The sequence below is a fragment of the Elephantulus edwardii genome, unplaced genomic scaffold (assembly GCF_000299155.1).
Source record: "Elephantulus edwardii isolate Elephantulus edwardi_28Jun2011 unplaced genomic scaffold, EleEdw1.0 scaffold00072, whole genome shotgun sequence".
Classification (NCBI taxonomy): domain Eukaryota; kingdom Metazoa; phylum Chordata; class Mammalia; order Macroscelidea; family Macroscelididae; genus Elephantulus; species Elephantulus edwardii.
In genome coordinates, this window is record NW_006399822.1 from 3,216,156 (window position 1) to 3,243,044 (window position 26,889).

A 26,889-nucleotide genomic window follows, 5' to 3' on the forward strand; every position below is an offset into this window, starting at 1 on the left:
GGCGGGGCTGCGCGGGGCTGGGGGTGCGGGGACCGCGGGCGCGGGGTCCGTGCGTTCAAAACAGGAGCGCTGCAGGCGCCGTGCTCACTGCGGTCGGCGGTTCGAGCCCAGCCGGCGCTCGGTGGGAGACGGCCCTGCCGATCTGCTCTCGACTGACCGCTTTGGAAGCCCAGTGGGACAGTTCTCGGTCCTGCGGGGTCGCTGCAAGCTGGAATCCACTTGACAGCAGTGAGATGTTCAAAGTGCCCTTTATAAAGCGCTGGGTGCCTCTTGGCACACTCGTAGAAACCCCAGCAGCCCCCTTGGCCCCCAGCCCTTGTCCCTGGACACCTGTGACTTACAGCCTGCCGTGTCCCCTTCCACGCTCTTTTTTTGTGTCTTCCCAGTCGATCTTTATGTGAGATAAACTTTAACTTAGCACGTCGCTCTGTCTTAAGATCCAAACTCCTCTAAATCTAGGTATGCACCAGGAGAGCTTCGGTGGACTTTTGTGGACATCGGACACAAGGACTGTCCACATCTCATATCCCCAGACATACTCTTCTGCGGATTTTTGAAGATGTAGATTTCCCTAAGCCCGGGGCCAGGGGGGCATGTGATTTCTTTTCACTCCCGGACCCCACTGAAACCTGTAGGATTTGAGAGCCCCGCGTTTCCCTGGACCCACATGCCCTACTTAAGACGCATGCAAGTCACCAGCATAATTTCTGTAAGCGTGTCTACCCCGAGTGTTCCATCAAGGCCTCCGAGAACCTGGACCCATAGTCAACACAGGTTAAGTTAAATGTTTGCATAGTGTTTAAGCCCTGAATGACACATCCCAATGCCCAGAGTGGAGCAAAAAGCTCAGGGTGGAATTCTGGAGATGTGCTCCTGGTTGGTGTTAACCACACTTATTACCGGCTTTCCTTTCTGGGCCTCCTTTTGTACATGTTTAGAAATGAAGGGCTTGGAGAAGTGTGAGGAGCCCTGGTGATGCTGTGAGTAAACGCTGGCCTGCTGACCTAAAGGTTGAGGTTCAAACTGACCAGCCACTCCTCTGGAGAAGAACGTATCAGTCCGTTCCCATAAAGAAACAAAAAAACTCCTCAAATCCGTGCTGTCAGGTTGGAACCTACTCAGAGCTGACCCCCCTGCAGTGGGTTTCTGAGGTTGTTAGTCACACATGCGGAGATTGTCCATCTTTCTTCTTTGGAGCTGTAGGTGGAGTGGGCTTTTTGTTAGTCGCTTGTCTCCCCACCTACCAGTGTTTCCATTGTTGTTGCTGGGTGCCTTCGAGTGACTCAGGGCAGCCCTAGGATCCCGTCCATTTCATCTGATTGAGGGTCTTCCTCTCTTCAGCTGACCCTCCACCTTTCCAGGCGTGATGTCCCTCACCAAGGAATCGTGTCTCCTTGCAACGTGCCTGAAGTACGTGAGACAAAAACTTTGTCATCTGCGCCACTTACGAAGCATTCTGACTGACTGTCTCCATGACATATCTGTTTGTTCTTTGGCATTTCATGGGATCTGTACTCTCCTCTAACACTGTCGCTCAGATATTACTATATCTATTAGATCACTATTCTTCTTCTGTCACCCTTATTTACTGTCCAGCTCTCAGATGCATAGTAACCGCCTGAAAACACTATGACCTGCATCAGACCTGTGTCATTGCTCCTCAGGGATTTGTAGTGGTCCCTGACAATAGCCTTGCCCCAAACAGTACATTTCCTGGTCTCTTGACTGCTGGTCTCAAAGGTTTGTTGTGGATCTAAGAACGATGAAATAGTTAACAATTCCAGCCTTTTCTTTCTCTATCATGAGGTTGCTTATTGGTCTTGGGGTGAGGATTTTTTGTCTTATTGATGCAGAGATCCAATCCATACTGCAGGCGTTGATTTTCTGATTCAAGTGCTTCAAGGCCTCACTTTCATCGAGCATGGGTGCTTGATCTGCACAACAGAAGTTGTTGTCTTCCTCTGACCCTGATGCCTCATTTCCTTCATAGAGCCCAGCTTCTAGAATAACTTGCACAGGATTCAGATTGTATAAGTATGGAGGAAGGCTACAACTCTGATGCACCTCTGTCCCAATTTTCAGCCAGGCAGTGTGCCCTTACGCTGTTCAGAAAACAGCTTCTTGGTCTAGGTGTTTATTTTGTATGCACACAGTTAAGTTCCGGGATTCCCATTCTTCCAAGTGTTAGACATAGTTTGTTATGACCCCACTGTTAAGTGCCTTTACATAGTCAATAGTATTTCCATAAAGACAATTAAAAAGATAAACCCGTGGCCTTCAAGGCAATTTGAATTTGCAGCAACCAACCCTCCATTGGTCCCAAGGGTGTAAATACCTAGAGGAGGGCACTGTCCATTTTTCTCCCTGGGAGCAGCTGGTGGATTGAAATGGCTGACCTTTCTGTTAACAGTACAACATGTAAGGCCTCATGCCCCCAGAGCTCCTCCCATAAAGATCCACACCCTTGGAAACGCTAGGGGACAGTCCTGCTGTGGTAGGGTCACTCTCAGTTAATACTGATTTATAGCAGAGCTGGTTTAAAATGAGTCTTCACAAGTTGCATTTCCCTTCCCTGTGGCCTAATCAGTTTACAGGTGCTGCAGAAAACCTTTAACTAGATTTGTTTATCTCTACAATTTCTTTGGGAAATTTAAAATAAAGGAAGGAAGGTACTAAGTTTGGAATACCTCAGATTTATTGTGTGCCATCGATTCGGAAGTGACCCATATTTGCCCCTCCAGGGAGTTTTCAGAGACAGAGAATCACAGGAGAGGAGATTGCCTATTCTCCCACAGAGCACCTGATGGATTCGAACCATGAACCTTCAGGATTGCAGTGCTGCTTCTTACCACTAGGACATCAGTGCTCTCTGCCCCAGGCTTAGTGGTTTAAGATCAGGAAAGGTGTGTTTCAAGGTTACAGCTTCTTAACATAATTATTCAGTCTGTTTGCTGAGCAAATAATCCCAGAAGCAGGGATTATATGAGGAAGACTGGCATTATAATGGGTGGGAGATGTATCAACAGTCTGCATTGTGCAAATGACACACCTTGCTTGAAGAAAGTGAGAAAGATTTGGAGCACTTACTGAAGAAGACCAAAGACTGTAATCTTTATATGGATTACAGCTCAACGTCAAGAAAACAGAAATCCTCACCACGGGACCAGTAGTCACCGTCTTGATAAATGGAGAAAAGATTGGTCAAGGATTTTCTTTTACTTGGATACACAATCAGCACTCATGGTAGTAGCACTAGCCATGAAACCAAATGGTGTATTGCACTGGGCAACTCTGCTTCCAAAGATTTCTTCAGAGTGCTGTAGAACAAGGTTGTCACTTTGAGAACGAAGGTGCGTGTGACCACGGCTGTGCGATTGTCAGTCGCCTCGTATGCATGTCTTCTTGTTGCTGTGTCATCAAGTCAGAATGGACCCCTCGCTGATCCTCCAGCAGATTTTCAGAGGAGTGCATTACGTGAGAGGGCATTGCTCAGGTTTGTCTCGCAGAGCAGCTAGTGGATGACCGTCGTGTGCCTTGGGGTGGGTGATGCAGCTCCTCACCACTGCCCACCCAGAGGGATGAGGTTCAGATCCCGCCAGCTGCTCTGTGGCAAGGAGATGGCAGTGTCCTCCCGTGCAGTGTCCTGCCTCTGAAAACCCACTGGAGGGTCAGCTGTAGGTCCATTACGACTCCATGGTACGTAGCGACAACAGCATACACATGTGAAAATTGGACATGAAATAAGGAGAACAACTTGATTGATGCTTTTGAATTGTGGTGTAGTTAAATCCTGTTGAATACACAGTCTCTCTCACTGCTGTCGAATTGAAACAGACTCACTGCCGACTCTCCAGTGGGTTTTCATCATGGGAGAAGCTTGCCTCTGCTGCTTCTGAGGAGCCACTGGTGGATTTGAACTACCAGAGAGGTGTGGCCTTTGGATTGGCTGCACAACTCCCTGGAAACTATCCCAGCAGAACTCCTCTGATGTCTGTGGACTGCCGGAAGGACAGACAGATCTGTGCAGGGCGAAGGGCGCCTGGAGAATGGCAAAACGTCATCTCTGTACCTTGGGGCCTCCAGAAGGAAGGGTTTTATGCTCAGTGATTGTTGTTCTTAGTGCTCTTGAGTTGAAACAGGCATATAGCTCTGATCCTCCAGTGGCTTTTCAGAAGCTGAATCACACGGGAGGAGACTGCCCATCCTTCCGCAGCAGAGCAGGTGGTGGATTCAAACTGTCTGCCTTTGGATTGTGAGCACAGCTCCTTACCCACGAGGCCACCAGGGCGCCTTAAGTTTGGTAGAGGGCCAGTGAGAAAGAGGCAGAGTGGAGCTGACACAGTGACTTTCCTCATAGGCTCACGTACCGCAGTGATTGTGAGGACGGCCAGGGCTGGCCAGCGTTGTGTTCATTCTCTCTACACAGCGCTGCTCTGAGCCGGAGTGGACGTGATCGCACCTAACAACAGTCACAGCAGCATGCAGGAAGTCGTAGGCAGCACAAGACACAGACCAAGGGCGCTCAGCTGCTGCCCGTGGAGACTTTAGCCTGGATAATTTGTGGGTTGTTTAGATGTGGTGGCAGAGAGAACCGTTGTGGCACAGTGGTTAAAGTGCTCAGCTACAAAAAAGAATGTTGGTGCTTGAACCCATCACCTGCTCCTCAGGAGAAAGCTGTCTGGCTTGGTAAAACTATTATAACCCTTGGAAACTGGGGCAGTTCTCTGTCCTGCAGCGTTGCTCTAGGTCTGAATGAACTTGACAGCAGTTGCTTTATTTGGGTTGGCAGACAGACTATGCTGGGAGAAATGCTTATGAACACACCTTTATTTTAAAACCGCCGAGATCTGGCACTCCTTAAATGTTAGCCTGTTTAACAATGGTAATAGATCCGCGTGTGTAATTAGTCACCAAAGTGGTACATTTGCAGCCGGATTTTAATTGAAATGAATTGTTGCCTTCACAATTTGGAGTCTTCTCCAGAGCTCTTCCCAAAACCAGTTTATTAAAAAGTAGGCTTCCCTGCGTAATTAGATGTTTATAGGGTATTGCAAGTCCACGCCCATCACCTGGACTGGCTTCTTGACTTCTTCCCAGGATTATTGTTGTCGGGATCGACTTTCCCTGTGCACGTTTTCAGTGGGAGAATCTCTACACAGTATGGAGTGGGAGCTGTCAGCTGGGTCCTTTCCTGCACCGCCAACCTTCTTTCATTGTGCTTTGCCTTATTGGGCTTTGTAGATAACAACATTACTACTTTTTAAAAAAATACAAATTGAAAGTTTGTGGCGACCCTGCTTCTAAGGACACTTGCTCCCTTTGTGTCCCTGTGCTCCGTTTTGCTTGTCCTCACAGTGTTTCAAACTTTCCATCATGATGACCCAGTGGTAAGAAGCTGTGCTGCAATACCAAAGACGCGTGGTTTGAATCCACCAGCTGCTCTGCAGGACACGGATGGGCAGTGTCCTCTCCTGTGAGGCAGTAGCCTCTGAAAACTTGCCGGAGGGTCAGCTGTGAGTTGGTTCTGACTGCACAGCAAACAGTGACAACATCATTGCACACATAGTAAACTGCCAAACTAATACCAAACCCATTGCCGTTGACTTTGGTTCTGCCTTGGACAGACCCTCCACTGGAGTTCTACCTCATAGCAGCCCATCCTTCAGAATTTCTAGTCTGTGCTGTCCACCTGGGTCATGCACGATGGCCAGGTCCTTCATGGCACCACCCTGCCATGTGCAAGGCTGGTGCAGGCCCCAGGGCTGAGGATGTAAGCGTCTCTGGGGGCCGCTGCACCAGTTGACAGCGCATGGTGGAGGGCACCCAGAGCGCATAGCCAGACCCTTGGTATGGTGGCCGTAGCTGGTCTCTCCTCTTCCCAATTACAGTCTTGCAGTGCGCATTCTTAGACATAGATTGTAGGCTTTCCATTCATGCCCCTTTGGATGAATGCTTAGGCAAGGGATGAGAAGAGCAGTTAGCCTGCTGTCCTTCCAGGGTGGCCTGAGCCAGAACGCCCTCCCCCCAGGAGTCCCCACCACCCATCTGTGGGACTCACTTGCCCCTTTGTTGTTACAGGCTGTCAGTTATAACTCAAGGTGAACCCTTGACCATCAGACCGGACCCCTGCCCTATCCTGTGCCATCCTCATCTCAACTACTCCAGGCCTCAGTTTTCTCCTCCAGAAAACGTGAGGAATGACTGTGTCTGGAGAGGATTGGGTGACTGAAAACAGTGCCCGCCGCTTGGGCAGCACTCAGTGTAGCTTTCTGTTCTCTTGGATGTTTTAGGTGAAATGTGTGTTCACTTAAAGACCTACTGGTAAATGACCCCCTTTAAATGTTATGAAAGATTTTTATGTTTCCCAGCAACTTACTTTTCTTTCAGTGTTTCCTGAATATTAAGATGTGGGTCGTAGAAACAGGGGAGGTAATTTGTAATTCGTCTTTTTCAGAATGTGTGAGAATTCTCTCGGTTCCTTGGAGTGTAACACTCTGCTGCCGAGTTGATTCCGATCCATCGTGATCCTGTAAGACGGTGGCCCTGTAAGAAGTTTCCAAGTGCCCATAGGGTTCCTGAGGCTCTAAATCTTTATGGGAACAGATTGTCACATATTTCACTCACGTAGCAGCTAAGAGCTTTGAACCACCTACCTTTTGATCAGGGAGTTCCGGTGGCTTGGTGGTGCTCCTCAGGTTTACAGTCAAGGCTATAAATCTTAGTAGGAGCACACTTCATCATCTCTTCAGAATCACTGATGGGTTGAAACTGCAGTCCCTCAGTACGCAGCCCCACACCTCGCCTGCTGTGCCACCAAGGCCCCTTTGAGTATGATCTAGCCCCTGCCTTCTCACTGACTCCTGCTCTCTGCAGCCCTCTGTGAGGTGTCTGAGGCTGTAAGCTCACAGCAGGCTGCCTCGGCATTCTCCTTGGAGTCACTGATAGGCTTGAACCAGTGACCTCTGCATTAGCAGCTGAGCACTTGACTGCTGCACCGCCAGTGCTCCTCCTGTGGGCCACCTAAGTCCTTGAGAAGAATGTCCTCTTTAGAGCTTGGACTTTAGCCCCTTTTGAAATTAAACTTGGGCCCCCAGAGCCCACCAGAGCAGGAAGCTGCCTCCTCAGGTGGCCCTCTCTCCTGGAAGGCATTATACCTCAGAGCACCTCCTTTCAGGGGTGAGTCTGGCACAGAGCAGGTTGGTGGCAGTCCTGGCACAGGGGGTCCTTGTGGAGACCAGCTCACTCCTCGCTTTCCCGAAAGGAATCAGAAGCCTTTTAAATGACCAAACTAGTGGTCTCCTTCTGTTAACTACTCTTCCTTAAGGCATTCTTTCTTGCTGGTTTTCTTTTCATTCCCTCCTCCTACTTGTCCCTCAGAATAGGAAGTGGGACCAAGGGTACTGCCCCTCCCTTTGCTGGAGCTTGCCCAAGATTTAACATGTTTAGAACTTGCCTCTCTGAGCACCTCCCCATCTTCCTCAGCGTGGGCTCCAGACGCTTCGACCTGTCACTTCACCCCCAGCCCCTGGGTCCGGTGCATCAGCAGGGCCTGTCCACTCCACCATCAACAGCCATGATCTGACCCTCTTAACCTCTGGCGTGGCCAGGATGCAAGCTACTGTCTTGTCATACCCACCTTAGCCTTCTGCTTTGTCCCCTTTTGCTGGCCTTGCTCCCTTCCTCCCAGGCACCAGGGGCCCAGCAGCAGTCCCCTTCCCTGCGTGGCAGGCCCCTTCACCTTCGCAGCGTGGCAGGCCCCTTACCTGCACAGCAGGCTTGTGAATCCTCCCTCTCTGGTTCCTAGGGTGCCAGTGCACTTACTGTTGTAGTGTTATTCTTAGTGTTTTGGGTTTTTTACCATTTTTCTTAATTTTTTTAAAGCTACCTTAAAGCTCTGCCCCCCTCCCTCCCCCAGCCAGGTGTGACATAATTAAAAATGAACTAGTGTTTTGTGCTTGTGTTACTTATAACTGAGGCACCCCTTTGGCCCTTTTACCTAACTTGTGTCCCAGGAAAGGTTGGAAAGTCAAGCCCTCCCAGAGGCTCCTCGGAAGAGCAGCCTGACCGTGTCCACGTGAAGAGTCGGCCAGGGCAGACGCTGTGGAGTGCAGTTCTTGTCCGAGATGCATGGGGTCGCTGGCTGCAGCGCAGGCTGAGCTGTGAGCGCTCCCAGTCCGCTGGGCCACAGCTCCTCTGACGGCTTGTGCACTGTCTTTCCTTTTGCAGGTTGAGTGAGAGGAAGCGATCCCTCCGCTGACGCCACTGGACCTTGTCTCCATGGTGCAAATGGAGTACAGGACTCAGTAGTCTTGGCTGAGAGAGGAGCCTGCTGCCCAAGATGGAGAAGAAGCGAAGAAAGAAATGAAAGGCTCTGTCCAGGCCGAGACCACAAAAGGCCATGAAATTTCCCTTTTATTTACGTTGGACAAGACTGCAGGACGGCTGATCAGGAATGTTTCAGCTTCTGGCTGGAACACAAATTAACTTCTAATCAAGGAAGCAAACAGTGTGATTTGAATTTATGCGATTGTCTGACCAGACCTGCTCACGACCATGAAGCTGGTCCACATCTGGCTGCTGCTGCTGGTGGTTTTGCTCTGTGGGAGGAAACATCTGGGCAGCAGACTGGACAAGAGGCCTTTCGAGAAGGGCCCCTGCCCTGGCTGTTCCCATCTGACCCTGAAGGTGGAATTCTCCTCCACTGTGGTGGAATATGGTAACAGTCCGTTTTCAATCTCAGAACCTCCGATTTTCTCAGATTTGCTTTAAATGTTAATGCTTGCCCACCAGCATTCTTGTTCTGCGTTAAATTTCAAATGAGGCCAAGGCCGAGCCCCTGGATGCCAACTTGGCTAACACTGGTTTTCCTGATAGAGCTGAATGAGACAAGGAGTGGGTCTGCTCAGTGGTTTCCCAGGGTTTGGATTCCTGGGACAGGGGTGCTCTTTTTGCTGCAGAGAGTGAGAGACACAGCCAGTGAGTGAACTGTGGTCCACTCTGAGGCTGTGTCACTGTTTTTAGTAAAACGGAGCCAAGCAGTTATTTGCCTGGATTCCTTTTTGAGAAGCTTACAGAAATCTTCTGTCTGTACACACAAACTTCTGTTAACACCTGCTTTTGTAAAAGTAATGCAAACATAGAAGTGAAATCACCGCCATCGAGTGGGGTCCCTGTGTCAGGCCCGAGGCTGTAACTCTTCACGGGCAGTCGCTGCTCATCTTTCCTCCAGGGTGTAGCTCGTGCGTTCAAACCACCGACCTCTTAGTGTCTGAGTTAGAGTGACGTAAGTGAGTTATTGAGGTAAATGTTGACCTGCTACCTGGAAGGCCGGCCTTTGGAGCCCAGCAGCCACCCTGCAGAGGAAGGACGGGGCAGCCTGCTCCTGTTTGCGTTTATGGCCTCAGCAACCCAGTGAGGGGTCGCCTAGCTCGGAACTGACTGGCTGCAGTGGGTTGGGGGTGTTTTAGCCTGTGTGCGGGTGTGGTCAGAGGCCCTGCCATCTGCTGTCCAAGGCCTTGAGTCACATCAGGCCTGGCTCCTCCTCACGTGAGGTTTATAGGATTTCCTCTGAATGACTCTTCCTCAGAAACAGGGACACTTCTGACTCTTGGCACTGCATGGGCGTCGCTTCACATGTTTGATTTGTGGTTGTTGGTTACAGAGTACATTGTGGCCTTCAACGGGTACTTTACCGCCAAGGCTCGGAACTCCTTCATCTCCAGCGCTCTGAGGAGCAGCGAGGTCGACAACTGGAGGATTCTCCCTCGAAGCAACCCATCCAGCGACTACCCCAGTGATTTTGAGGTGATTCAGATCAAAGAGAAGCAGAAGGCGGGGCTGCTGACCCTCGAGGGCCACCCGAACATCAAACGCGTCACCCCCCAGCGCAAAGTCTTCCGCTCCCTCAAGTATGCGGAATGTGAGTGTCGTACCCCTGGCCTCTCTCTCCCCTTCGTGTCCCTGAGTCGTGGAACACATGTCCACACAGACGCCCCTCCCCAGCTCTTGACTGGGAATCACAGACTGGCAGTGTCGAGGGCAAGGACAACAGTGCACACCCGAGCCCCTTGTCTAGTTTCACAGATTTGGAACATTTCCTTGGCAGGAATTTTCTTTCTTTTTAATTGAGGCTTTCTGTTCTAGTGGCGGAAACCCTGAGGTCTTTGGTTGAGAATGGCAGCGACCATCCTGTCTCGGGGCCTTCAAACCTTGAGGGCACCTCTCCACTCCAGCCTTGGGAGCAAATCTGAGTTTCCTTCCTCTCTTGCGTCTTTACTCCTGGCAAGAGGTCTTTTCATTTGCGCTTTTAGAAGGTGTTCGTGGATAGCATCTGCTCTTTTCCTTCTCAGTGCTTCATGACTGTCCACACATGGGCTTTTTAAGTCATGAGCTGGGTATGAAGGGGGCAGGATTCTAATGGTGCCTTGTTTAGCTTGACACTTAGACCTTTCCCCCTTTCTACAACTTGCTCTTGTAAAGGTGGAGTTTACGCTAAAACATAAACTGCACGTTCGTCACTTTCTTCCCAGCCTCTAGATTATCAGGATGCTTCCCCCGATCTGTCGTAAGTCAGGGCAGTGGACTCCTAGTGTTAGGAGTGTGTGCCCTCATTTCTTTTCCTGGGAGGAAAAGGAATGACGTTGTGCCTCATTTTCCCTTTTCCTGTTGTCTAGCAGATCTGAGAGCCGCTGAGGTCTTAGTGTGATAAGGGAAAAAACGTGATGAAACCCAAGTGGAGACAGGTGAGCATTTGCTTCCTGTGATGGCGGGTTCTCAGCTGCTGAGTCCAAGTGGCTCATATCGTCAGGGATGCTTCTGCTGGTTTTTTTGTTTCATGTTGTCTTCTCACCTTAAAAAACAGTGATCTCAAAACAGCCAGGGAGATAAACACAAATCGAGCCCTGTGCAGTGAGCTGAGTAGGTGCGCTGTGCTGTCTCCTTCCTTCTGTGACCTGAAGCACTCTTGAGCACTGGAGGAGATGTGCAGGTGCCGCGTTTCCAGCACAGGCATCGGTCTCAACAGCCCCCTCTGTGCCCTGCTCACGTGTCGTGTGATTGTCTCGGGCATGGCTCCTTGGCATCTCCCACGGAAACTCCGAACCCCATGACTGACCTGGTTCATCCTGTGCCTGCCAGGTGACTCTTTGAGCTTCCGTTTTCCCATCTGTATAGTGGTGGTTCTGACGCATGCATGGCAGTGCGGAGAGTGTTGGAGAAGAGGAAGAAGACCCTCAGCGAGGGACGGACGCTGTGGTCTTCAGCACAGCAGGCTCTGCGGGTGCCGCGGGTCAGGCAGGATTTCCCTCTGATGGTGAGTCACAGCTGACTCGGCATCATGAACCCCAGCAGTAGGGAGTGTTAGCAGTTACACTGCCATCTCAGAGGTACGCAGTTCAAATCCACCAGCTGCCTCACAGGAGAAAGATGGGCAGTCTCCCCTTGTGCAGTTCAGTGCCTCTGAAAAGTGACTGGAGGGTCAGCTGTGGGTCAGTTCTGACTCAGCACACACAACAACGTGGACTGGCTCGGGAGCAGCAGGCTCCTCTGTAAAGATGCAAATGCAGCACCCTCAGTGTGTTTAGGATGATGTGGGGAGCCCTTCGGCTTGTGGTTCCCCTGGCTCTCACTGTTAGGAAGGCTTGCTTTCATTTGGGGTTGAAAGTGCGCTCATACGGGATCCCAGCTGTTACCCTCTCCAGTGGCGCTCCAAGTCAAAGGGAGTCTGTTTTCCGCAGACAGTGTTGGAAGATGCTGTGAGGCTGTCTCTCTTTGATGATTGAAGATGCCGTTGTATCAGCTTTCTCAGTTGTCTCTCTTCAGGCTAATAAAAATCTCCAGTCTCTCCAGCTCTTTGGATACAAGGCTCCTCACCATTTTAATTGGTTCCTTTGAAGATTCTCTACTTGTTCTGAAGAGTGAAGCCTGGTCAGGATGGAGCGCTCCCAGACAGTCTGGTCTGTTGAAGGCAAGCTGACCAGATCCCTCCCTTGTAAATATTGTTCTTGCCTAACTGCCTCCAGTATTGTCCCTGCTATTGGCTTAGCAACAGTCAACACAGGAAGCTTAGTCTGAAGCATTTCAGTTGGGCTGTGTCAATAGTTTTCTCATGGAATGGACTCGAGTGTGTGTTTTTCCAGGTCCTTGTACTCTTAGTGGGTGTAGCCTGGGAGAGCGAGATTAAAACAAGAGTCACATGCATTAGGAACAGACCCAGGAGTATTATGGATGCATCCTTCTAATTTGAGGACTGTTTTGAGATACCGTTTGGTCTTTATGGCATGCATTTTGAAAAGTAAAGGGGAAGACTGCATTTCTTTGACTTTCCATCTCTTCTCTAAGAGCTAACTTATAGACCATAAAATTTATCCTCTTTAGTGTTTGGCAGGATTTTACCAAAGTGTGTAGTTGTGTAATCACCAACAAAGTCAAAAGAAAGAAGAATTCCAGCACACTCCAATTCACTCACACACTCAGGATGTTGCCATTATGTGCCATTGAGTTGCCTGAAACTCAGAACAACCCAGTGTGCATTCGCTCATAGTTCTTTAAAGATGCCCGCATTCTCGAGGGTGAAGTACACACGTTAGAAATATCCGCTGATAACCGTTCTGGGTTATGAGCAGTGGTGGAGGAGGAGCTGAGAGCTGCTGTGTGCCGATTGACCACGTTTCTTGGCTCCGCTTTGTGTGTTAGAAAGCATAGCCCCCAGCAGTGGGCCCAGCCTGCCTTCAGGGGTGAAGTCACTTCTCTGTTTCTGTAGAAGATAGGATCTCAGAGCATGGGGAATGTTTTTAATAATTCCTTCTTTTTTTATACATGTTTGCTTTTTTTCTTTATAGTCATGCAGTGTCATTTCAGAATAAAAGGTGTGCTGTCAGACCAGTAGGGAAAAATTCTATCAAGCAATATAAACTTGGGAAAGGTTCCCCTGATTCTTGGGCAGAGATAAGCATAGTTGTATTCCATAGTCTTTTCCTAGTCTTACGAAGCATTATGATTCGATTCTGGCCGCCTCAGCCTTTTTATTTCTTTATTATACTTCCTCTCTTGAGTACAAGTTGTTAGTAAAAAAGTCAAGGTTTTCTTCAGTTTTAGTGTCATAGTTGGCTGTCTCTCTTAGAGAATATGAGCCCTTCTCCACCTTTTATTGGTTAAAGAATTTGGGGAGAACTCTGAGAATCTTGTGACAGCTGGCCTGTGTCATTAGCACTGGGAAATGCCTTGGAGAGAGGGCGAGAGCCCGGCTGTCCTTGATGCACGGTTTCAGAGGCAGCCGAGTCTGTGTTCAGAACACTGGTCCTTGGTGGGTAGCTGCTGTTGCCAGGTGTCATGGACTCAGCCACGACCCACAGCCCCCTGAGAACTTCACCCTGTCACGTGCCGTCTTCACCATCTCTGCTGCGTGTGAGCTGTAGTTACAGTCGCTGTGGCAGTCCATCTCGTTGAGGATCTTCTCTCTCTCTGACTCGCCACCTTTCCTGGCATGGTGCCTTTTTCCTTTTTCCCTGACAGCATGCCCAGAGTATGTGAGAAGTAGTTTCTCCCCTCAGGAGCACCAGGCTGTACCCGCTCCACGGCAGCCTGTGGGAGAGTCCGGACTCTCTCCCACTGTGATTCAAAAGCATCGGAATAGTTGCAGTCTGACACTTGTCTGCCTTGCCTCTAGCTGAGCCCATTGTGCCCTGCAATGATACCAGATGGAGCCAGAAATGGCAGTCGTCCCGTCCTCTTCGGAGAGCCAGCCTCTCCCTGGGCTCTGGATTCTGGCACGCCACTGGCAGACACTCCAGCAGACGGCTGCTGAGGGCCATCCCTCGGCAGGTCGCCCAGACGCTGCAGGCCGATGTGCTTTGGCAGATGGGGTACACAGGTATGTGCACTAAACTGGGGAAGCAGCCTCACTTCTGGCAGCCAGGAAACGTCTGGCTTGAGTCCTGGAGACTACAGGCCCGTGGTCCGTGTGCCACATCCTTGCCAGCATCCCCTGAGCTGGACGTTGGCACTGGCCCTTGCATCTCTGGGCATCTACCTCTGTGCTGTCATCCCTTCTGTTAGGAGTGTGGGTCCTGACATTTCTCTCCGTCCACACATGTGAGTACACCCCACTCACAGCCAGAGTTGACGGGCAGACCCCCACAGTTCTGTAATTTTCAGGGGAAGGAAGAAAATTCAGGCAGCATAGTTCCTGGGACCTTGAGTTGAGCAATTTTTCAAGTGAGAGTCTTCATATTGACGGAGGAATTTCTGGTCTTGTGTAGTCCACGCATCGTTGAGAGAGTGCGGTGACGAGGCTCCCAGCTCTGTCTCCATCCCGTATCCTTGGCAGGCCCCTCGAAGGAGGGCGTTCTGTGACAAAGCCAGAGTGACCTGTCCCCTCACAGCCGTGCGCTCTTCCCTCCGGACGCAGGTGCCAGCGTCCGCGTGGCTGTCTTTGACACTGGGCTGAGCGAGAAGCATCCGCACTTCAAGAACGTGAAGGAGAGGACCAACTGGACCAACGAGCGGACGCTCGATGACGGTGGGTTGCCCTGACCGGGTGGTGCGCACACTCGAGCTCTGGGACCTAGTCGGCGCAGGCGCGCTGCTTCCCTGAACATGGGCAGCCGTGGTGGTGGCCTTGTTAGGGCTGCCGAGAGCGCATCTACAAGTGGGGCTGCGGGAGAGAAAGGGTGCTTCCCGGGCAGGCGGGCCTCCTGCTGGCGGCAGTGGGCAGCGCGGGGCCCTGAGGCTGAGCCCCAGGAGCTTGTCTGAGGTGCTCTGAGCTGACTGGTCGTCCGCCGTGCATGATGCGTCTCCTTCCTCACGCAGGGCTGGGCCACGGCACGTTTGTGGCTGGTGTGATTGCCAGCATGCGGGAGTGCCAGGGCTTTGCTCCGGACGCGGAGCTCCACATCTTCAGGGTCTTTACCAATAATCAGGTGAGTGACTTTCAGAGACTGATGAATGAGAGACACACACGCCCATTTAAATGCGGCAGGGGTCGACATTGCTGAACTGTATCTTGGTCCTAAAGTGCAGCCCCACCACAGACCCCTGACGGCACTTTTTGTCTGTTTCCTTGCTGGACCTGAGCCGGACTTCCCACTCCCCCTGACACACTTACACCCCCTAGTCCCATGCAGCATGTGGCCTGCCCTTCCCAGACATCAGGACGGGTGGAGCTTTTGTACCACTGGGCTTTTCCAGCATTTGGGGGACCACTTACAGAAAAGGGGGAGTTTCCTGGCATTTGCATAGATGTTTTTGTTCTTGAGTGGTTCATACTAGTTGGGAAATCCCAGAGGGTGGTGTAGTAATGAGGCCCCCTCCCTCTCCTTCCCATGGACAGGGGCCTGGTCCTGTGCGTCTGTCTCCCAGCGGCTCACACGTCATTTCTTAGAAACTGCCTTCTCACAGAACTTTTGCACCTATACAGTGAATATAAACATCTACCTTTTTGTTTCTTTAAGGACTTTACTATTGAGAGTAGGCTTTGGTCTGTGGAGAAATAGCATGGGCATGGCGCGTTCTTGTATCATCCAGCCCCACTTTATTCTGTCCCCACCGGGTGTTCTGTACAGGGGTGTGGTCTGCTGGTCACAGCCCTTGAGCCAGTTCTGCTCCATCCATGTTCACTGAAGTCTGCACTTAGGCTGGTTCGTTCTCTGCGTTGTCCAGGCTTGTGGGTTTTGTCGGATGCAGAACGTTCCGTGTGTATCATTAATGTATTCAATAATATAGCTCCACACCCTTCAGTCTAACTGTTAAAAGGCCTTATTCAAAAAGAATTCTTTATCACTAGACTTACTCCATTTACCCTGTAAATTTAACTCTGAGTTTTTTTTCAGAAAACAATGATAACAGTGACCCCGTGGGTGGGTAGCCCTGCCCGTGGGGCTTCCCAAGGCTGCCCTCGATATGAGAGCAGACCCCCGCTCCTTTTTACTTTCACAGTGACTGGTGGTACGAACCACCAACCCACTGACTAGCAGCCAAGTACCAAGTGGGTGCACCACCAGGGCCTTTTAAATGGATGCTGTTGTTACTGTGTACCATCAAATCGAAACTGACCCATACTTGACCCTCCAGCAAGTTTTCAGGGGCAGTTAATTGCACAGGAGGTGATTGCCCATCCTTCTGCACAGCTGCTGGTGGATTTGAACCGTGTACCTCTGCATTGGCAGTGCAGTTCCTTACCACTAAGCCAAGAGAACTCTTAAATGATGGTGGTGGTGGTGCTGGTTGTTAAGTGCCGTCGAGTCATAGGCGACTCTTACATGTATACACATAGTAATTTGACTGCTACGAAGAGATTAGGAGGACAGGAACATCAAAGAAATACACCAGTGAGGTCACTTGTTAAAAATTAGTCCAACTCGTCCCTCAGTTTGTTGAAGAACAAAGATGACTAGACAGATACTTTAGCCTTATTAAGGACAGGGAACTCTAGTGGCATAATGTGTAGGGAGTGGCCCTGATAACCCCGAGGCTGCTCTGCTCTGGCGGTTCGAATCCACCAGTCAACCCCAGGAAGAAAGATGGGCTGTCTTGTCTCGTGTGATTTACTCAGAAACTGAATAGGTGTCAGGCAGGAGTCTGTTCCAGCTCAGCCACCGTGAGTGAGAGTGGAAGAATCGGGATGTTTACGTGCAGTGTCTCAAGACAGGCCTGGGGCCCGATCCATCAAGGTGTGTGCTGAGATGAGCTGTGATTCAGTGTCGCAGGCTGGCCCCCAGCACAGCTCCCTCTCCGTAGACTTGGAGTTCGTGGGATAGCATCTTTTTTTTCCCTTTTTTTTTTTTCAATTATTTTGTGTGTGTGTGTGTACCGTCAAATCAGATCTGACTGGTACAGGAGGAGATTGTCCCTCCTTCCCCGGCAGAGCATCTGGTGGATTCGAACCCTGTGCCTCTGGGATTGTAGTTGCAGCTCCTTACCACCAGGCCACCAGAGCTCCCCTTGAGATAGCATCTTAAACTTCAGAACGTTGTTTATGGTTGGGGGTTATTTCTGAAATTTAGATTAGTAAACAGTCAAGGCTCAGCTAAGGGAGAAGAGGAAGATTGAATGTAGCCAGTGCCACAGGATTATGTATGCAGAAATAGTCAGATTGGTGTGTGTTTTGTGGTGTTAATTGACAGTAAATATTAAATAAATTGGGGGAAAACAGTAGAGGAAAAAGTAAAAAACACATGTCAAGGGCAGTTCCTTTGAGAGTCTGTGGCGCCCTGAGATACAAAGCTGTGCGTGGCGTGTGGCTGTTTCCTGAGGTGCTGACGGCTCTTGACGATGCACTAGGTGTCCTACACGTCGTGGTTCCTGGATGCCTTCAACTACGCCATCCTGAAGAAGATTGATGTACTCAACCTCAGCATCGGGGGCCCCGACTTCATGGACCACCCCTTCGTCGACAAGGTGGGACCTGTCACCATGCACAGCGACAGTGTGTGCGTGACGCCCACTTCTTTGGGGACACTACTTGGAGAGCTTGGTTTCTGGCTGCTGGGTAGCCCTTCACCCAGACAGGGACAGCTTTCTGACGACAGATGGCCAGTGACGTGAACTTTAGTGGTTTGCTTGTCAGACTGAGCAGATGAGCATCATGAGAAGTGGTGTTTGTAAGCAGCTCCCAGTGCTCTCTGCTTCCTGTCTATTCAAGTGTGCAGTCCCATCTGCGTCCTGCACAGACAGCCGTGTCCCAGCCGTCTGCAGGGGACAGCCCAGTGCTCCGGGCTTGCCTGTAACCACACAGCCGCCTTCATGGGCCCTTCCCTGCCAGTCCTCCCAGTTAGTAGAGAGTGTGGTGTGTGTGTGTGTGTGTGTGTGTGTGTGTGTGTGTGTGCGCACGTGCGCGCGCGCGCAATCAAATAAGATCTGACTGGAACAGGAGGAGCCAGTTGTCATGTTTTATCAGGTGTTCAGTAAAGGTATGTACAGTAAACTAGATTCTCATCGGGCAGTTTTTCAGAAATGGCTCTGTGACCTGATATTTTTTCAGTCTGTCAGCTTTCCCTGTAATTGTGGTGTTTGTTTCGTTTCTGGTACGTTAGTTTCCCGGTCCCCTTAACTTCTCATGTTTGCTTCCGAGTGAGTTGAAAAACCGCGTTGGGCATGGCAGGTCGGCCAGCACCCTCAGCACAGCTCTCTCCCCATGGACATAGGATTTCCAGGATAGGATTTTTACATTCCAGAGCATTACTTGAATTCAACTTATTAAAAAATATTGAGGCTTAAGAAGGGAGGGTGAGGATCGTTGCACAGCTAAAGGATGGACTCTTTTGCACGGGGCTGGCCTTGTTGAACTGGTCCCATCCCGATGTGTGCCTGGGTGAGGTCCGTTAGTGTGCCAGCTGTTAACTTTGTTAAAAGGTGACTTCAGGTGACTTTTGGTTCAAGGTGTAGAGTCCCTCAGGCCTTGGTCTCCGAGTTCTCTGGCCTCAGCTGGTCCATCAGATCTGGACTTTGTAAGAATTTGGAATCAGTTCTGCGTTTCCTCCATCTGTCGCAGCTCATTTATTACGGCCCTGATGAGAACAGCTAGCTGGTCGTGACAGCAGGTCCCGTCTAGTTGATTGGCCTCGGGATTGGTGAGGCCTCGGCCGTGTAGTTTATCAGCCCTGGGGACAGTTTCTTTTCCTCCCAGCTTTGAGAAGTGGTGGATTTGGGGGCTGGTACGTGTGCCTTAAACTTGATGTCTTATCCTAAGTAAGCCCTTGCTGCTTTTGTAGGTGTGGGAGTTAACGGCAAACAACGTCATCATGGTCTCTGCTATTGGCAACGACGGGCCCCTTTATGGGTGAGTAGCTGCAGTGGGACAGCCGTGGGGATGTCTCTTCTTGGACTGAGAGCTTATTTCTGTCTGTCCCCGTCTTTGTTTCTTTCCTCTTTATCTAGACTCCTGGTGACTAAGAAGGGTTGACCGTTCCAACCCACCACCCGGTCTGTGGGAGAAAGATGTCCAGCCTTAGAAACCTTAAAGGGGTTGTTCCGCTCTGCCCTCTGGGGTCGCTGTGAACTGGAATTCACCTCTGTGATCAGGAGATTGGCTTTGGCGGGAACCTTTGCAGAGCAGAAATCAGGACAGCTGTGTGTGGGGAACTCTTGAGTTCACACCCCTCAGCTTCCGTGGTTTCTAACACTAGGCCAACTCTTGTTTTTGTTTAACTTTTTAAACTTTGTTGTAAATTGTCATCTAGAGAGAGACCGGAAGTTTGTAGTCTCCTAGCCTGTTCCTCCCCTGCAGTCTGTCATAGCTGCACGGGTTCTCTGGTGTTTGCTGGGCTCCACTGTATGTGTGAGGCACAGTGAGGCGCAGAGGGAAGTGTGATGCTCCTGCCTTTTTAGAAGGGAGCTGTGGTGGCTTCATGGTAAGGAGCTGCACTGCCACCCTAAAGGCAAGTGGTTTGGATCCACTGACCGCTCTGGGGTGAAGATGGGCAGCCTCCCGTGTCATTTACTGCCTCTGCAAACCTGGAGGGTCAGCTAGGAGTCGATTCCTACTCACTGATGCAGGTCAATCTTTTTAGAAACTTTAAGTCATAAACACAGCAAAACTGACACAGCAGGGAAAGCACGTAAGCAGTTCTTTTTCTGTCAGGGGTTTGAAGCTCGTCTCAGATGAGAGATTAACACGACAGGAAAACGGCAATTTTGACTGTTGTCTTTAGTGGTCATTTCTGCCAGAGACTGGCTAGCCCCTGCTCATAACACTGAGTTCATTACATTTCATTCTTAGCTGGTAAAAAAGAATTGTTGGCACTTAGTGAACAAAAGCCTGGCAGCTTGTGGCCAGAGAGTTTGATACGGGGACCCAGAAGTCGCGCACCGGGGATCGTGTGTAACAGGAGCGAAGACAGGGTGGGGACGCAGCACCTGACCTCACAAAGGGGCGCGGTCCCTGGCAGCAGCGTGCGCGATACCACACCAGTTCCCGGGAGTCAGACGGGCCCTCCGCTCCTGCACCTCCTGCTGCTCTACCACCTGTCTCCCCGCTGTGCTGCTTCTCAGGCCGTTCCCGTGGCCACACGGATCTCACAGAGCCGTGTTTGTGCTTATGAGGTTGACAGCAGGCTACAGCTGCTCCTCACAGCAGCCTCTCGACGGCTCTGTGACCTTCAACCTCACGGCGGAGGTCAGTCGCAGAGCCCTCACCCTCCCAGGCAGGGCCTCAGTCCTTCAGCGAGCTTGGCCAGCGGCTCTGGCTCGAGGAGCAGCAGCCCCCGTCGGCTCTGTCTCACGTCAGTCTGTTTTCTGCTGAGGCTGTGCCTGCGCTCGTGTGGTTCCCTCTGACCGGCGTAGGACACGGGGCCTGTGGACACGTGCTGTGTTCTTTGCTGCTTTTTCTTTACTGGTAATGAGGTTCCCAGTCTCTGCTGTTAAACCTGTTCACCTTAACCTTGGTGGGAGGGGAGAACTGGCCAAGCCCGTGGCGATTGGTTATAGCCACCTCTTTAAGCTTTCCACCCAGTTGCGTGGTGACAGTTAAAGCCAATGGCTAGGAAAGCCATATGAAGCAGGACCCCACATTTTACCAGCAGGCACTTGATTTCTCTCTTCCCTGACTTAGTGGGGTGACATACGTGGAATGAGCACTTAGCCAGCTTACCCTCTGTGAGTGCGCCTCTTGACTCTGATGACTGCACCACATTGTGGGATTGTCACCACTCTCTGCCTCTGTATTTTTCATCTCCTGAAGTACAACTCGGTGTCTCCCCCAGGCCCTGGTGGCCACTGGTGGACTTCTGTGTGTGGGCCTTTCTTTTTTTTTTTTTTTTTTTATATTTTATTAATTTTCATAAACATTTACAGAGATTTTGGGCTTCCACTCATTCATTGTTGCACTATTCTCTCTACCCTCCTCCCAGTTTGTTCTTGTCCAAATGCCACAGTGCTTGTCAAAGCCAGTTCTGATTAATCTTCTTTGTCAGTGTATCCTTTGCCATTCCCTATCACTCCTCCCTGAGAGAGACTTCACCCTGAGTCATAAGGAAAAGGGGACGGCGTATTCTCTTAGCTACTTCCTGCTGAAAAGGGACGCTGTGGGTTTCAGGGTGAAGATCTTCTCTCACTACTCTAAAGGGCCCCTTTGGCAGTAGGAAACACATAGACTATTATGGAGATTGATTTTGGAATTCAGATGCACTCTTATTGATTGTGCTTGGCTGTACATGTACATATCCTTCAAGATGTATCATGGGGGTGTTGCAACCTAGAAGACACAAATTTGACTAACAAGTTATAAGTACATGAGTCCAAAAATTATGGAAAAGTAAAAGAAAAGATTCTTTCATTGTTTTACAAACCCTCCCCCAGGTCCCCTCCACCATGCAGCCCTCGCTCTAGTCTCCTGTGATGACAGAAATACCCAGTTACATCTCTCTTTTAGACGGTTCTCTCCCTCCTCTGCTTCAGTGCAGTATACATTATTGAACCCATCTTACTCAGTGTCTCCCTAACCCCAAGGACAGTCCCATTCTACAACAGTGGCATCATGTAATATTTGTCCTTTTGTGACTGGGATATTTCTGTGTGTGGGCCTTTCCCGTCCTGGTTATTTCACACAAGTGGAATGATCCGCTCCAGGCAATGTTTTCAAGGTGGCCCGGCCCAGAGCACGGGGTCAGCTTCGTCTCTTCGTTGCTGAGTGTGTTCCTTTCTGTGATGTGCCACGTGGAGTGTGTCCCTTATGTGAACTGGCACGTGGACTGCCCCCACCTTTCGGCTGTTGTCCACACTGGCCTACAGGTGTCTGAGTCCTTGCTTTCAGGTCTTTTGAGGGTGTACTTAGAGTGGAATTGTACCGCTTGTTAATGTTATTTTACTTTCTGAGAAACTGCCAAACCATCTTCTGCAGCAACTGCACCATTTTGCTGCAATTCCTGTTAAGCCGTTGGAATCAGTTATTAATTGTCAGAGGTGCATTTTTGGGCAGCGGACCCTGCTCTCGAGGGCTCAGGGGCTGTGGCCTCTCAGGTTGTCCAGCAGCTGACCAGTCAGACTATGGACGGCTTCTCCCTCAGAGTGTGAACGGCTTCGTGGTCATTGCTGCTCTGTAATGCCCTTTGCTAACGGTGCTCATGTGAGGGGGTGCACGGGGTGGCACAGTGGGTGTGCTGTCTCCTCCCGGAGCTCCAGCTCATGGTGTCCACAGCGGGCTGCTCTCTGCCCATGATGCTGTGAGCCTGTGACGTGGCCCCTTTACTGAGGAGAGACACAGGGGACACTCCTGAGCCAACTGGCAAGTCCTGTGAGGTCACAGGATGAGGCATGAATGGCGACAGGACTGAGTCCTCAGTAGGGGCCATTCTCAGCGCCTGGACCAGTGAGAAAGAGAGCCTGCAAGTGGAAGGGGAGGGAACGGCAGGCGTCACAGTGAGAGGAAGGCGTCAGACGCGAGGAGAGGCCAGAGGGTGGCATGTTGCAGGCGGCTATGAGGAGCTGCCACCCCAGAGGCCCCTGCCCAGAAACAGCCGCACGCCATCATGCCTCCCGGGGGTCTTCCCCTCAGGTGGGTGTGCCCTGCAAGTGACCTCTCTTCTCCTGTGTCTGTGTGCCTCGTCCTAGCACTCTCAACAACCCTGCTGACCAGATGGATGTGATTGGAGTCGGGGGCATTGACTTTGAAGACAATATTGCCCGCTTTTCCTCCAGGGGCATGACGACCTGGGTACGTGCTGTCCTCACCTCCTGTGCCTGGGGTGTTTGCAGAGACACAGACGGCCGGTCCCCCTCATAGCGGGGCGCTGGGAGGCTGCTTGGGCTTTCCAGTCTGACTTCCTTTGAGCCTGTCTCTAAAGAACTCCCTGTTAGGTGAGCTGGGTTATGTCAACTTACCCTAGTTAATGGGCAGGTAAGTCCCTCTTCCCTGCTGGCCCTGCTGCTCCCACATGTCACAGTCAACCCTGTCCTCACAGGAGAAGCTGGTCAGGACAGCTTCTGATCTGCACTGCCCTGGGGGAAACGTTCCCAACATAGAACATGCACCGTCAATGTTGGTTTGCCCGCCACTGCCTCCAGCCCAGGTGTTTTTATTGTGCTGTGCTTTCTTAAAAACAAAACAAACAAAAAACCCCAACAACCCAGCAGTGTGAAAAAGAAAGATGTTTCTAATGGTGCTTCTGAAAACACCTCATGGTGAGGGAAGGAGTTGGCAAACACACGTAACAACACGTGCTGTTTGTAGAAATGTGCGTTAGAGTTAGCTGCATGGTGCAGACATAACTCCAGTAGGGTCATAGTTCAGCCACTTGGCATTTGGTCCTGTTGAGAATCCACGGTCCTCTGTCCTCAACCAGGCCATTTGCTGTATTACCGTGAACTTCACAGAGATGGTACCTCTCTGGGGCTGGACCATAATGACCCCCAGGCTCTCCTGTGGTTGCTCACAGCTCTGTCTCTGGTGTGTGATCTGGTGGAAACCTGGCTCCTCTTGTTACAGGAACTGCCAGGGGGTTACGGTCGTGTGAAGCCTGACATCGTCACCTATGGTGCCGGAGTGCGGGGCTCGGGGGTGAAAGGAGGCTGCCGGGCCCTCTCGGGGACCAGCGTGGCTTCTCCCGTGGTAGCAGGTGCTGTCACCTTGCTCGTCAGGTGAGCATTGTTTGGCGGAGATAAACCCCCCCTCTCTGCTGTCAGGATGCGAGGCACGTGTCTGGAGCCTCACTCCTGCCGCCAGGAAGGTCTGTGACGTCCAGCACGTCGGGCCCCATGCTCTTCAGGAGCCAGAGTCCTCTCTCCTGGAAGCCAGCTGGAGGAGGTGCCCAGGTCTACACAGCCACCTTGTAGATCCTGAACCGTGTGGCACTGAGCTGAGCCGAAGCCACGACCACACCTGCTGCTCTTTCATTGATTCCGATGTGACACATTGTCAGGTTTTAACTGTACAGGCAGAGGCTGCCTGTCTGCCTTCCATGCAGTGGCTAATGGATTTGAACCTCCAACCACAGCAAGCATTATTGTTGCTATTATTTTTTTGTTTTTCCTGTTGATTAAGGAGAAGCCCAGCCAGTGGACTGACAGTTGCTACTTCTTTAGCTCAGAGAAGTGTCTCCATCTCACTGGTTGATTCTTTGCCTTGTGGGATTCCGTAGACTCTGGAATAGAGCTTGTGACTCACCCTTAATTTTGCAGCTAACACACTAGTACAGTCTCAGGCGCAGCAGAATAGAATCACAGCCGTCTGATGGATGCGTTGAAGGGTCAGAAAGTTGCTGAGAGATGTCGTTGGAGCTGGCTTCGTGGCTGTGAGCCAGGGCGAGGCTGATCTCGGTGGGCTGGGTTTTGATATCACACACGCACGCTGTGTGGATAGTGTCACTGACTGTGTCCCTGACTTGTCCTGTGTGTGACTTTCTGTCCATCTGCACCCTGATGACAGAATGGAGGAGACTCTTATCCACACGGTCATTTAAACTTCATCCACCAGGGGGACCTCTTACACAGGCTCTGGGTCTGGAAATGGGAGAGTCCATTTGAGAGGGAAGGCCTTTGCTCTTCTGGTGCCTCATTCCTGCTGGAATCCCTGTCTGCTTTTTGCCCTCCGTGTCTGGCCCATCCAGGTCTTCCCCCCTGCCCCTGCCCCCAAGGAACCAGACCTCATATGTCCTTCCAGCCAGTGGGGGGTCAGTGCCATGAGATGGGGAAGCCCATGTCGTGACAGTTTTAGCACAGACATTGTCCCCCTGTAAGTAAGGAGCCCTGGTGGCGCTGTGGGTACAGGCATCTAAATGCTAATCAAAAAATTGGTAGTTCAGATCCACCAGCTGCTTCTGAGGCAGAATGTGAGGCACTCTGCTTCTGTAAAGCTCACAGCTTTGGGGACTCTGCCAGGCAGCTCTGCTCTGCCCTGCAGCATTGCTAGGAGTTGGGATTGACTGGATGGCAGTGGGTGGGACCCCCGTGAACCACTGTCCTAAAGGTACATGGTGGGAAGTCAGACCAGCTCAGTAGTGGGCGCTCCCCTAGGCTGGAAGGCCCTCCTAGGCTAGACGGCCCCCCTAGGCTGGAAGGCCCCCCTAGGCTGAATCCCTGCCTGCACCTGCTAGCATGGGTCTGATCTGATGTTCGTGTTCTAATAAGAGAAGATAATTGAACCTGTGACTCTCTGCCTCCAGCACAGTCCAGAAACGGGAGCTGGTAAACCCGGCCAGCGTGAAGCAGGCCCTCATCGCGTCCGCCCGCAGGCTTCCTGGCGTCAACATGTTCGAGCAGGGTCATGGCAAGCTGGACCTTCTGAGAGCCTACCAGATCCTCAACAGCTACAGGCCCCAGGCCAGGTCAGTTCAGTTCCCTCCCCCACTGGCCATGCTTGGCTACCAGCTCTGCACAGAGTTAACCTGTGGACAGAGCTGAGCTGACTGCATGCCAAGTCCATGGGAGTCCTCAGCCAAGAATGATAGCCAGGGATCAGAGCCACGCTGACCATGTGCTCAGGGCATGGGCGGCCTCAGCCAGAGTGTGAACCCGCAGACAGAGCCGCACTGACCAAGCGTACCCTGGGTCACCTGTCCTGGGAGAGCTCTTCTCTGCCGCTCTGTTGGATTCTTAGCCCACGGGAGCCTTTTGTTTTTAATAACAGAGGAGTGAGAGAATTTCCTTTGAATTTTTGCTTCAGAAGTTAGATTTATAAACCAACACCACCAGAGCTCCTTTTAATTGATATCAGGCTTTTATTTTCCTTTATCTGTCCTGGTGATGCGTTTTGATAATTAGGTGAAGGTGCTGTATTAGCTGAGACCCTGTAGAAGGAGTCATTGCCAGAGAGATGGGCTTGCCTCAGTGAGAGGTGTGTGTGACTGAGGGCACGGGGGTCCCTGGGAAGGGCAAGTGGGGACTGGGGCTGTGACTGGGCCCAGCACCTGTGAGAAGAGGAGTAGGGAAGAAGGCTTGGGGAGGAAGACTCTTCAACCCTGACTTCTTGCTGAGACCATTTCCGTTCAGGTAGAGCCTCTGCCCTCAGGCCCGTTAGGAGAACTATGCCCTGCGAGCTGGACCTGCCCTGTCCCCACCCCCGTGCTCAGACATGGACTGGAGCCGCCTGCGGACCAGGCATGCAATTCTCTCCTCAGCCTCACGGGGTTGAGTCACGCTGCGTTCCGCGGTGCTGAGTTCTGTACTCTCTTCCACGGCACAGTTAGGTTCCCTTGCCAGGGTTCCCCAAAGACTGGCCCTGGGGCTGAGCAGCACGGAGAGCAGCCCAAGCTTGGTGCGCAGACCCCAGCCCAGGCGACGGGGACAGTCAGGTCCAGTTGCTTTGCTGCAAGACTAAGTGCCATGCTGCCTCCATCCTGTTTTTCAGCTTGAGCCCCAGCTACATCGACCTGACCGAGTGCCCTTACATGTGGCCCTACTGCTCCCAGCCCATCTACTATGGAGGGATGCCCACGATCGTCAACGTCACCATCCTCAACGGCATGGGGGTCACCGGCAGGATCGTCGACAAGGTGACACTTCTCCTCACGTTGAAATGAGCGTGGGGAACGTGGCCAGTCACAGGGTGTTTGCTCTGCGTCCTTTCCAAAACAGAGCTCACCCTCATTGACCTCGGCATGTTCAGAATTCGAGGACAATTTCTTTCCCACCATCCTATTGCCCACCGGTAACTCCAGGCCTTAGCGTTGGCCAGTAGGTCTTGCCTTGGAATGTTTGTACTTTTTCCCTTTGGATTTGCCGTGTAAACGTTATCACAACAGTGAAGGACAGAGGAAAGAATGGAAGAGGCCTTCCCAGCCTTGGCGAGCAGACAGCCACTCTTCCAGCTCTTTCTGAAACACACAGCTTATGTTACCTTTGTGACTTGACAGTTATCTTTTGTAGTTGTTTTGTTGTTGTTGTTTAATGCCGTCAAGTCGTAGACGACTCATAGCGACCCTGTGAACGAACAGCCTGATCACTGTTTGTACATAGAGTTTC

General features: G+C 51.3%; 1 protein-coding gene across 1 annotated transcript in view; it reads left to right on the plus strand.

The window, feature by feature from the left end:
- Positions 1–8,553: 8,553 nt before the first annotated feature.
- MBTPS1 (membrane-bound transcription factor peptidase, site 1) overlaps positions 8,554–26,889 on the plus strand; it is a 36,183-nt gene continuing 17,847 nt past the window's right edge. The window contains exons 1-11 of the mRNA XM_006888798.1: positions 8,554–8,716; positions 9,662–9,919; positions 13,667–13,870; positions 14,408–14,518; positions 14,809–14,918; positions 17,278–17,394; positions 18,708–18,775; positions 22,543–22,645; positions 23,417–23,568; positions 25,092–25,253; positions 26,276–26,420. Of these exons, the coding sequence (XP_006888860.1) occupies positions 8,554–8,716; positions 9,662–9,919; positions 13,667–13,870; positions 14,408–14,518; positions 14,809–14,918; positions 17,278–17,394; positions 18,708–18,775; positions 22,543–22,645; positions 23,417–23,568; positions 25,092–25,253; positions 26,276–26,420 (1,593 nt within the window). The remainder of the gene's footprint in view (positions 8,717–9,661; positions 9,920–13,666; positions 13,871–14,407; positions 14,519–14,808; positions 14,919–17,277; positions 17,395–18,707; positions 18,776–22,542; positions 22,646–23,416; positions 23,569–25,091; positions 25,254–26,275; positions 26,421–26,889) is intronic.